Raw genomic sequence first — 12,815 nt, forward strand, 5'->3', positions numbered from 1 at the left:
ATATCCTCTGGCATGTTGATGTTAATGTGTTGATGTTCTCCGTATCCATAGCCAGAATGATTTTGCAGTGCATGGTGATCGAACAGGTTTCCTGTTATATTCATCAGAGGTGTAGGGAGGGTGAAGTCTGTGAACCCCAAAAAATAGTAATTATACAGATGATTAACAAAACATGCACACGACAGTATTCATACCTTGGCTTTTGTGGTAAATGTGGATGAATACAACTATTTTGATAATGGTTTTCATACACATACCTTGTCCATAATGTAGAGGCCTATGGGAGTTTCATTGAAGAGGTAAGGGAGGAGGATGGTACATGTGATCTGCATAACATACCAATACCAATTGACATATGCCTCCTCATCTGTAAACCTACAGACACAAAAGTGAGCAGTTCAGTCATCTGCACCCAATACAGTTAGCCTTCAACATATTCTTATAGCATACATATTCTTACCTCTTTGTTGATTGATATCCATTGAATTGTATCCATTTTCTGTTTTAGAAAGATTTACACAAATATGAAAAGATAGATGTTATCATCATAAAACAATATCAAGTTAGATCATACAAGGGACAAACCTTACCTTAAATTGTGGCGATCTTTACATTTTTCAGTGAAGTGCCTGCACCTGCTGTCCTTTCAAATTCAAATCCAAATGTTTCAGTTGGACAGTTAGGTTCCTGCAAGAACCCCCACCAACTAATGAGGTTCCTCGATTAACCCCACCTTCTATGGGGTTCTTGGAAGATCCTTTTGGAGGCAATTTTCAGTGCCAAGAACCCTAAGGTTCTTCAAAGAACTTTGAGGATCTTAGAAGAACCCTTGTTGATCCCCTAATTTTTTAGAGTGTAGAGATTTATTTTATTTTATAAATACAGGATTAGGTAACATAATAAAGTGGTGTAGGTAGGCCGTGACCGGCCTCACACTCCAGTACAGTAAGAGGCGGTGTGTGCCCCTTTCCAGTTGGTTGCGATCCGCCAAACAAATTTAAAGAAGAATAACGTAATTTCCTGTTTCTTAAACACAGACCCGTAGTTATATAGTGACAGTTGAACAGCAAAATAACAATACATTCTCCTACCTATCCCTTTCCTCCCCAAAATGTCTAAACTTCAGCAGCTCAATGTGTTTCTCAACGAAAAATTAACAGCAGTTCCTTTGGAGATATCTGTGGTAGTTCAAAAAACGATCGCAGAGTACCAGGAAGAAATATCTCGTTTGGAACGGGCGAATTCACGTCTACGAAGACTGCTGGATTTGGTTTTCAAACCAGAGATAAAGTTGCATAGATTAGCAGGTTTGTGACTACGTCTCTCTATTTGACATTCATTTTACATTGTAGCCTAATTTTAGTCATTTAATTTGAGGGGCTTTGAGTAGTACATCATTTAGTAACATAGTTATCTAGCTACTGACTAAATTAAAAGGTTCCTTGCAATCCGGCATCTTTAGGACGTCCAACTGACGTCACCCTATTGAAGTTGACGTTTAAAATGGTTAAAGGCCCAGTGCATTCAAAAACGTGATTTTCCTGTGTTTTCAGGGGTGAAAGTAGATTTAATTTATTCCCGGTACGGGAACTCCTGAGTGTTTTTCTCAGCTAATAGTCGGCAGAACATATTATCAGACCAATTCATAGGCCTATGCTACAAATTAAACACATCTGCTTAGTAGGCTATATAATCAGTTCAATGTCAATAACATATCCTAATATTTTCAATCTGATTACACTGATACAATCACCAATGTCTCTTAAATTCGTTTTTTTATATTTATTTTTGCGTTGATTGGGGAAAAACAGCTTGCAATCAAGTGAAAATGTCGCTCTGAAAAAGTCTCAAAAGAAAGGTGGATAATGAAAGTAGAAGTTTCAGGGAAGAATGGACAGTGAAATAGGCATTTTTAACATATTTCTCCACTGTCAAACCAGTGTATAGTTTGCAACGAAACGGTTGCTGTTTGCAAATAATTTAATATTAGACATCCTTATGAATCTAAGCATGGCACTTTCAAAAGTTACCTTTTCTGCCCAGACAGAGGTATTTAAGGAGTGCATGGTGACAGTATTGGAGGATTTGGCTGTAGCAAAATTGTGTCTGTCAAACAGGTAGGCCTACCTCTTATTTTTTTAATAGGAAGAAATAGGCTCCAACAAAGCCCTCTTGTTGTTAGTGAAGTCAAATTAAAATGAAGACAATTGTTGAAATGAATTAGTTTCAGCACCATTTGTTGTCCACCTGTTTTTCATTATGCTGCTCCAAAGCTGACGTCTGCCCGCTTGCCTTTTTAGTTGACTTTCTCCTGCACTCTCTCCACGTTAATAAGTGAATGATTTAAAATGTGTCTGTCTCATGCCATTGTAATACATTTGGTCTCAAGGCTTTGGGCTACATAAAAACCACATAGGCTACTACTGTTTCTACCGTAAGCAACAGCATTTATGTTAAATGAGTTTGATGGAGCGTTGGAGTGCCGCAGCGCTGCGTCTCTCCAACAGCACCCTGGTGCGGCGTGCTGGGCATGGACAACAGCACCCTGGTGCGGCGTGCTGGGCATGGACAAGCTAAATATTTCCCTTTGGCAAAGTGGGCACTGCTTATCATGGGACGGTATCAGCGCTCACCTAAACAGCCCTCATGCCACTGGGTGAGAGAAGTTATCATTGTTCTTGGGCAGAATAATGTGAGGTGTTATGCAGTGGCTGTCAGTGCCATTTAAGATGAGGGAAGACGATTTATTATTACAGCATATTGGATGACTGTCATTCATATTCCATTCACCCAGTTCGTGATAGGTTTAGGCTACTACTACCGGATACTCTTAACACATTACACACACTCTTTGACACATTAAATACCGCCTTGCACACTCTTGCATGCATTCTAGCTGATATAGGGTGTAATCATTAGTCCAACAGTTGCAAACAAGAGTTTCTATTGGACAAATTCTGGTATGTTTATCGCCATTTTGTTCTGTTTGCTTCTGTTTAAGAAACGTTTTTCAACAGAATCGGCGGAATGAATACACCCCGATCACGTGTAAACACAGTTCACTTTCATAGCAGCCACGTTGTATTCCTTCTCGCATCTATGCACTCTCCTCCTCTCACCTTTTCCCTTTGCTTGTGGATTTCAATGCTCAACACATCAGCTGTATGTGACCAGGCGAAAAAACCTTTCCAAGCCAAACCATATCATAACCGCTACACACAGCCTACATCGTTGTCCCCATATTAGCTAAAGTTGCGTCAGTCAACATACAGTGCATTCGGAAAGTATTCAGACCCCTTCCCTTTTTCCACATTTTGTTACATTACAGCCTTATTCTAAAATGTATTACATTACTTTGCTTCCTCCTCAATCTACACAAAATACCCCATAATGACAAAGTAAAAACTGGTTTTTAGACATTCCTGCTACTTTATTACAAATAAAAAACAGATACCTTATTTACATAATTATTCAGACCCTTTGCATGAAACTCGAAATTGAGCTCAGGTGCATCTTGTTTCCATTGATCATCCTTGAAATGTTTCTACAACTTGATTGGAGTCCACCTGTGGTAAATTCAATGGATTGGACATGATTTCGAAATGCACACATCTGTCTATATAAGGTCCCACAGTTGACAGTGCATGTCAGAGCAAAAACCAAGCCATGAGGTCGAAGGAATTGTCCGTAGAGCTCCGAGACAGGATTGTGTCGAGGCACAGATCTGGGGAAGGGTAACAAAACATTTCTGCAGCATTGAAGGTCCCCGAGAACACAGTGGCCTCCATCATTCTTAAATGTAAGAAGTTTGGAACCACCAAGACTCTTCCTAGAGCTGGCCACCTGGCCAAACTGAGCAATCAGGGGAGAAGGGCCTTGGTCAGGGAGGTGACCAAGAACCCAATGGTCACTCTGACAGAGCTCCATAGTTCCTCTGTAGAGATGGGAGAACCTTCCAGAAGGACAACCATCTCTGCAGCACTCCACCAATCAGGCCTTTATGGTAGAGTGGCCAGACGGAAGCCACTCCTCAGTAAAAGGCACGACAGCCGCTTAGAGTTTGCCAAAAGGCGCCTAAAGGACTCCCAGACCATGAGAAACAAGATTCTCTGGTCTGATGAAACCAAGATTGAACTCTTTGGCCTGAATGCCAAGCGTCACATCTGGAGGAAACCTACGGTGAAGCATGGTGGTGGCAGCATCATGCTGTGGGGATGTTTTTCAGCGGCAGTGACTGGGAGCCTAGGGAGACTAGTCAGGATCGAGGGAAAGATGAACGGAGCAAAGTACAGAGAGATCCCTGATGAAAACCTGCTCCAGGGGGCTCAGGACCTCAGACTGGGGCGCAGGTTCACCTTCCAACAGGACAACGACCCTAAGCACACAGCCAAGACAACAAATATGATTATATTTAGTATGGAATAATACTGTGAAATTGATGATAATGCCCTTTTAATATAAGCTGTTTGAAAAGACCCCCTGAAATTTCAGCCTGTTTTGGTGGGAGGGAGTTTTTGCCTTCCATGGTGACATCACCATGCGGTAATTTAGTTATTAGACCAAACAACAACGAGAGTTCCAAACCTCTCTGCCAATAACAGCTAATTTGTCAGTTTTCCCCTCCCCACTCAAACCACTCAGACAGTCCAAGCTAAATTTTGCTTGAGATATTGCTCTTTGATAAGAAGCTATTTTTGAACATTTTTAATTGAAAACAATCACAGTAAGGTACTTAATTGTCAATCAATTATTTGATATTGAGATAAAAACGGCTGCATTGGACCTTTTAAGGTAAGGTTAAAGGAATACTTCGGGATTTTGGCAATGAGGCCCTTCCCCAGAGTCAGATGAACTTGTAGATACCATTTTTATGTCTCTGTGTTCAGTAGTATGAAGGAAGTTAGAGATAGCATTGGCGAAACTAACTGACTTCCCAAGGATTCCGTATAGCACTAACCAAAAGAAAAGACGTGAGACTTTAGCTCTGCTGGCTAGCCAAGTATCATATCTGCTCAGTAATATTGCAATTACAATATATAATTTTGCCAGGAAAATGTGGCTATAGAAAATGTACTTGAAAAAAGAAGACTGACAAATTAAACACTTATTTTTCTATCATTTTCTACATTTTGTCTTAAATTGCCCTCCGTTTTTGAATGACTATTTTAGCTACTGGGTTTCCACAGTTTGACGGCATACTGTATACATACCGTGTACAAGATTTCTGTCTCAGGGTATACCATTGTACATGCGTTCAAGATAATTCACGCTGAAATAACTACATGTTGTGGGGGGATTGCATCTAACAATTGGATTTAAATATTTATTTGGCATTGCTCTGCAATCCCCCCCTCTATCGACCACGGATGTAAAGTTCCATCAGAAGGTACTGTATTCACACCCATTGACTGTTTCCACATTTTGTTGGGTTACAAAGTGGGATTCAAATGGATTTAATTGTCATTGTGTCAACGATCTACACAAAATACTCTAATGTCAAAGTGGGAGAAAAATTCAAACATTTGTAAAAAATGTATGAAAAATAAAACACATATATCTTGATTAGATAAGTATTCAACCCCCTGAGTGATAGAATCACCTTTGGCAGCGATTACAATTGTGAGTCTTTCTGGATAAGTCTCTAAGAGCTTTGCACACCTGTATTGTACAATATTTGCACATTATTCTTTAAAAAAATATTCAAGCTCTGTCAAGTTGGTTGTTGATCATTGCTAGACAGCCATTTTCAAGTCTTGCCATAGATTTTCAAAACGATTTGTCAAAACTGTAACTAGGCCACTCAGGCACATTCAATGTCATCTTGGTAACTAACTCCAGTGTATATTTGGCCTTGTGTTTTAGGTTATTGTCCTGCTGAAAGGTGAATTTGTTTCCCAGTGTCTGTTGGAAAGCAGACTGAACCAGGTTTTCCTCTAGGATTTTGTGTTTAGCTCTTTTTCATTTATTTTTATCCCCCCCAAAATTCTATAGTTGTCTGTGATGTGATTAGAACTCACAACCTTTGAGTTGCTAGACGTTCACGTTATACGCCCACCCATCCACCCCAACCAAACACCCTCCGTTCATTTTTGCCTTAAGTAACCATCTGTCTTATGTAACCATACCAAACGTAACATATCATATTAAATGGAGTGTCTCGGATTTACATACAGAATAATATGAAATGCTTTGAGACCAGGTTGGTCAATTAGGTTAGTATTGTGGAGTAACTACAATGTTGTTGATCCATCCTCAGTTTTCTTTTATCACAGAAATTAAACTCTGTAACTGTTTTAAAGTCACCATTGGCCTCGTGAAATCCCTGAGCGGTTTCCTTCCTCTCCGGCAGCTGAGTTGGGAAGGACGCCTGCATCTTTGTATCTTTTCCAGTGATGACGACATGGATGTCTCATGGTAGGGTGGGGTATACAAAATGGGTCAACTTTGAACACCTCTATCTCCTGAATGTTTTGGCATTCAGGTCCAAAAAGTCACTTTCTGACCACTTCTTCCATGGCTAAACATGTATGAAAAGTTTTGTTTAAATCAAAAAGGGGCGCTGTCAAAAAGTGATTGAATTCACATGGATTTACCCAGTCATTAGTTTCAGACTGTATATCAAGAATTTGTATGAAAGTCAAGGCAAGGTAGGTAAGTGATATGAAGTCTATAATACCTGGGCTATTTACTGGGGCGCATCATGCGTGTTCAGTCCAATAATGAGTCAAAAATGTACAAACAAAAGCCATTCACGAGCTCGGCCAACTGTTGGATTGCCACCATACTTAGTTAGCCTTAGCCTATAGCTGCTTTTCAAATACATTTTTAATGTAACTTCACTTACATCTGACACAAGACAAGAAATAGGTTGAGCCCTATTTCTTGTCTGTTTTCAGCGTTTACGTTTTCATCCAATTTAATCCTTTCTCCTTTCCTCCAGACCTCCAGCAGCTCACTGTCTCTGAAGAGGATGTTAACTCAGAGCAGCAGCACTGTGAGCAGGAGTGGAGCCCCGGTCTGGGGCCGGTGGAGTCTGATGCCGAGGAGTCTATGTGGAACTCTTTCAACATCGTAACGGTAGAGAACCAAACAGAATTGGATGGCGAGAGCTACAGAGAATCTGATGGCGAGAGCAACAGAGAATCAGAATCAACCAGTGACTATCAACCCCCCTCTGAAGTAAATCCAGAAAGTGACAATGGTGAAAGTAATAGCGGAAAAGTGGATGGAGTGGAGAGTAGAATATCACTGTCAGGGTTAAAGCCTCTTAAACCAAAGCGAGGAAGAGGACGGCCAATGAAAGAAACCAGTGAGTTGTCAGATCTGAAGTGTGATATGTGCGTGAAATGCTTTGCGACAGCAAGTGGTCTGAAAAGGCATCAGCAACTCAAGCACAGCGAAGAGAGACCATACATGTGCGATACATGTGGGCAATGTTTCGCCTTGAACCGCTACCTGATCAGGCACATGAAGATTCACACAGTGGAGAGACAACATTGCTGCACAGAATGTGGCAAACATTTCTTTCACAAGGAAAGCCTGAAAAATCATATGGTTAATCTTCATATGGGGCTGGTTTTTAAATGTGATTTGTGTGGGAAATGCTTGTCGACAAAAGGTCGTCTGAAACTGCATAGGCAAAATCACACTGGGGAGAAATCACATCCGTGCAAAGAATGTGACAAGGCATTCTACTGCGAGTCAGACCTGATAAAGCATACGAGGACTCACACTGGGGAGAAACCATTTCAGTGCAAAGAATGTGGCAAATGCTTCGGCGAGAAGGGAAGCCTGACAAAGCATATGATGACTCACACACAGGAGAAACCACATCGCTGCAACGAATGTGGCAGATGCTTCAATCTAAAGGGAAACCTGACAGTGCATATGAGGACTCATACGGGGGAAGGAGTTCAATGTCATTTGTGTGGAACTTACTTGAAATTAGCAGCAAGTCTGAAGAGGCATCTGCGAACTCACAGAATAAATATTCACAATGACTGAGAACACATAACAATGGACGTTGTGTAAAATGTGTTGGAAGGTAGAAACAATATCAAGGTCACTGCTCTGGGTTAAAGGTACAGTCTGCAATCTGGGAACCTGTTAAATTGTCATTTTTAAGGGACGTTATCAAATTCAAAATCAAATGTATTTATAAAGCCCTTTTTACAAACGTTACACTCTCAAGTCCAAGTTTGTCAGACATTTTCTGAACTAAAGAAGTCTGTGAAGATAAACCACATCCCACAACATCTGTTGTGTAGATTTATGCCTTCACCCCAATTTAATGGAAAAGATAAGAACCAAATCAAAGCAGGAAATTAGACGGTGCTCATATTTTCCATTCATTTGGGATTCAAATCCAATTTTGTTTGTCACATGCTTCATAAACAACAGGTGTAGACTAACAGTGAAATGCTTACTTGCTGGCCCTTCCCAACAACACAGAGAGAAACATAGAGAGATAATAGAAACACAATAACACAAGGAATAAATACACAATGAGTAACGATAACTTGGCTATATACACGTTGTACCAGTACCGAGTCGATGTGCAGGGGTATACATATAGTTGGATTTACACAACAGATTGCCTGAGATGTTGACATAGCTCAACATCATTCTTCTTTTAAAGTCTGAAAACGTATGACTAACTTTAATTTATCAGTGAAATCTCCCTTTAATTTCTAAGAAATTGAATTTGTTATGATTGACTGACACAGGACAGCTACTGTCATATGTCTGTTAACAAAGCTCTAATGGTGTGTGATGTGCTAAACATGTTGTTATTTAAGGATTATCAGGTTGGAAACGCGTTTTAATTTGTTGTACATGGTTACTTTTTGGGAATAAAATGGACAGAGCCCAAACAAAGGATATTGTTAGTACCAGGGAGAGATCTAGGCCTAGATAATCAATAATTATAGTTTATTTAGCATTTATCAATAGAAAACATTTTCAAGGCTCTATTTTAACAAACTAAACGCAATTGTGAATCTTGAGCTGCCATTGTTTATAAAAGTTTTTCTCTATAATTTCGAAATAAACAATTCATTGGTTGCCCACGCCTTCTAATGCCTCAACTGCAAAGGACAAACATAGGTACAAGGTAAGAGTGTAACATTGGACATTTTTTAAGTATTGCGTGATAGTAGACTTCTTAAATTGCCTGCTCATTGAGATTTTTCTGGTACATGTACAACTAAGAAAGATGCAAAGAATTCTGATTTGTAAATTGTCTTTTAGTCATAAGCTTTAAGGCTTTAAGTATAGGATGATCTGGTACAATCAATTATTCATCAGGAGTAGATTACTCCATACAAAATTAAAGCAATTTCATGAATGACCAGCTTTAGGAAAAAATGTATGAGTAATGATCTTAAGTAATAGAAAAATATATTTTCTGGAAAGTATACATTTGATTCAATGTGTCAATAACATCAGTCTGGCCATTAACTCATTAACCCGAGATTCATTTCAAAACGCATTACCAGAAATTATTGTTTCTAATAAAGTAAGTAAAGCTTATTTCTCTACATTTGTTTACATCCCTGTTAGTTAACATTTCTCCTTTGCCAAGTTAATCCATCCACCTGACAGGTGTGGCATATCAAGAAGCTGATTAAACAGCATGATCATTACACAGGTGCACCTTGTGCTGGGGACAATAAAAGGCTAATCTAAAATGTGCAGTTTTGTCACACAACACAGTGCCACAGATGTCTCAAGTTTTGAGGGAGCGTGCAATTGGCATGCTGACTGCGGGAATGTCCAACAGAGCTGTGGCCAGAGTTTTTTTAATGTTAATTTCTCTACCATAGAAAAGTACGTCCAACCGTCCTCACAACCGCAGACCACGTGTAACCACGCCAGCCCAGGACCTCCACATCCGGCTTCTTCACCTGCGCCATCGTCTGAGACCAGCCACCCGGACAGCTGATGAAACTGTGGGTTTGCACAACTGAAGAATTTCTGCACAAACTGTCAGAAACCGTTTTAGGGAAGCTCATCTGCGTGCTCATTATCCTCACCAGGGTCTTGACCTGACTGCAGTTCGGCGTCGTAACCGACTTTAATGGGCAAATGCTCACCTTCGATGACCTGGCACGCTGGAGAAGTGTGCTCTTCACGGATGAATCCCAGTTTCAACTGTACCAGGCAGATGGCAGAAAGCATCTTGCTGTCTGCTATCGTGTGGGCAAACGGTTTGCTGATGTCAACGTTGTGAACAGTGTCCCATGTTGGCGGTGGGATTATGGTATGGGCAGGCATAAGCTACGGACAACAAAAACAATAGCTTTTTATCGATGGCAATTTGAATGCACAGAGATACCATGACGAGATCCTGAGGCCCATTGTCGTGCCATTCATCCGCCACCATCACCTCATGTTTCAGCATGATAATGTACGGCCCCACGTCGCAAGCTGAAAATGTCCCAGTTCTTCCATGGCCTGCATACTCACCAGACATGTCACCCATTTAGCATGTTTGGGATGCTCTGGATCGATGTGTACGACAGCATGTTCCAGTTCCCGCCAATATCCAGGAACTTCATACAGCCATTGAAGAGGCCATAATCAACAGGTTCTCTAAGTGAAGGAGATGTGTCGCTCTGCATGAGGCAAATGGTGGTCACACCAGATACTGACTGGTTACTGATCCACGCCCCTACCTTTTCTAAAGGTATCTGTGACCAATAGATGCAGTGGTGATTTTAGCATGTAAATCTTGGTGGGGAAAACGTAACATTTTTATTTTTTTGCATGCCTGCAAAGCCACTACACAACAACACTAAACAATACATTAATTGCCCTATAACGGTGACAAATGGTGCCCACAAACGTTAGAGCCTACATAAAGCTGTCCCAACAGCAGAGCTTTCTTTTCAGCACCATGGAGTGAATCCTTACCACCGCTACACCTGGCTATCAGCGGAGCCTCATCTGACAGCGAAACAGTTCCTTCAGCCTCATTTTCTGCGTTTAAAAAAACCATAGCTGATTATGGCTGACTTGCTTAAACAAATGTGGTTTCTACTGACTCCTTGTGGATTTGTGCGAGTCGATAAGAACCGCATTCTCCTTCAATAATAACGAAGGGAAAAATGACTTTTGAACCATACAGAAACATGATCACATTTATGTTCAGTAAATTCATAATGTTTATTCTTATGTCATTAACACTTAGCTCTAAGTATAAGCAAGTGCAAGCAAGCGAGCTGCGACGAGGTAGGCCTATTCATTCAGCACTTTCTAAATGGACACCGACAGAAATTCAGATGTTAGTTCAGATTAATTCAGCAAGATGTTGAGCCCTTAACTTTACTCTTCTTTAAGTAACCACACAAAGAGAGAGAGACTCGGTTAGCCTACCATTTGAAGCATTTTATTAGGCCTATGTGGTCCAAAAAGGAAGGAAAATACAATAATGAGGATCCACTTTTATATATAATATAACGATGCACAGACAGCGCATTGCGCAAACAAAACAACCCTCGCAATATCAACTGGAATTACATGGGTCTATTACTGAACTTTTTGTTGAAAACAAATATTTGAATGGGAAGAGACTGTCTCTGGCAAACATGGTTTCAGACCCAACAACATTATATTGTATCCCCTCCTCGTTAAGAAAAGCACATGAGCTTATTATAATACACAAAGTAAGTAAAATAATGAAATAATTCCAACATTGCCTAAAATGATGAATAAGATACTAATGAGAGACCTATTGCATAAGGGAACAATGAGCTAATAAGCGGCAATCCGTAATTTCGATTAAGACATTAATGAGCGAGTTAAGAAGGACGTAGTCAATATCAGCTCTTCTGAAATGTACAGCGACATAATTCAGAAAATGGGCCGTTCTTACAGTATTCTCCCTGTACACCAAGTCAGAAGCATAGGATAAATAAAGGGGGAATATAAGAAGACAAAGAAAGCTCTTACAATATTTGATGATGACGTTTCTCTAAAACAGGTTATAGGCTACATGTGCACCACCAAGTCAGAACAGTAGGTTCTGAGGGGGAAAGGGACTGAATGATTAGGGTGAGGCACATGGGCTACTAACAGCTTCCTACACAACATACACTTAGTATTACTTTCTTAGCTACAGTATACATATCTCCCTGGCATATTACATAATTTATGCAGCAGCATACAATACATTTTTGGACTCACCGTTGTTGTGCTGTGCTCACTTGAACAGGAAGGTGGCGCGGCAGTCCTTCTTGTGGGCAAATTTTGTCTTTAAACTTTGTAATCAAAGTCTGGCATTCTCTGGATTTATGGTGCTTTCAAGACAACTGGGAACTCAGGGAAAAAACAAGGTTGAATCATGACGTCAGTGATCTTCAGGTCGGAGCTCTAGAAAGAGGCCCTAGTTCCCAACTTGGAATTCCGAGTTGGATGAACGTTCAAAACATATTTTCCCAGTCGGAGCTCGTTTTCTTCCGAGTTCCCAGTTGTCTTGAACTCACTGAAGTCTGAGATTTCCCAGTTCCGGGTTTCCAGTTGTTTTGAAAGCGGAAGAAGTCATTGTGGATTGACAGCATGGCCAATGTATTCAACATTTTCTGGCCCATGGTGTTGCGTGTGAATGTTTGTCCCTTTAAGCTTGGAAAAGAGACCCTTTCAGACAGATGTTTTAAATCCTTAAACCCAGACTTGGACCACACACCCTCTCCATCGAATAGCAGGCAGGGGAAGCAAAATAGTGATTGCTTTGCAAAGCTTGCAGTTAGCCACTGTGTCACGCCCTGATTTATGGGACTCTAGTATGTTGAGTCAGGGTGTGGAGTTCTATGTTG

At 40.5% G+C, this 12,815-nt stretch overlaps 1 protein-coding gene across 1 annotated transcript; it reads left to right on the forward strand.

Moving 5' to 3' along the window:
• The first annotated feature begins 640 nt into the window (after nt 1–640).
• LOC121540815 (zinc finger protein OZF) lies at nt 641–8,181 on the forward strand. Its single transcript, XM_041849926.2, has 2 exons — nt 641–1,307; nt 6,941–8,181. The coding sequence occupies exons 1-2, from the start codon at nt 1,112–1,114 to the stop codon at nt 8,002–8,004; spliced, it is 1,260 nt and encodes a 419-aa protein (XP_041705860.1). The 5' UTR covers nt 641–1,111; the 3' UTR covers nt 8,005–8,181.
• The last annotated feature ends 4,634 nt before the right edge of the window (nt 8,182–12,815 follow it).

The sequence above is a fragment of the Coregonus clupeaformis genome, chromosome 26 (assembly GCF_020615455.1).
Source record: "Coregonus clupeaformis isolate EN_2021a chromosome 26, ASM2061545v1, whole genome shotgun sequence".
NCBI lineage: Eukaryota > Metazoa > Chordata > Actinopteri > Salmoniformes > Salmonidae > Coregonus > Coregonus clupeaformis.

Excerpts from the sequence above, each read along its gene's own strand:
- LOC121540815 (XM_041849926.2), top strand. The coding sequence starts at position 1,112 with ATGTCTAAACTTCAGCAGCTCAATGTGTTTCTCAACGAAAAATTAACA. Across the intron at positions 1,308-6,940 it reads AAAGTTGCATAGATTAGCAG|ACCTCCAGCAGCTCACTGTC; the intron begins GTTTGTGACTAC and ends CCTTTCCTCCAG.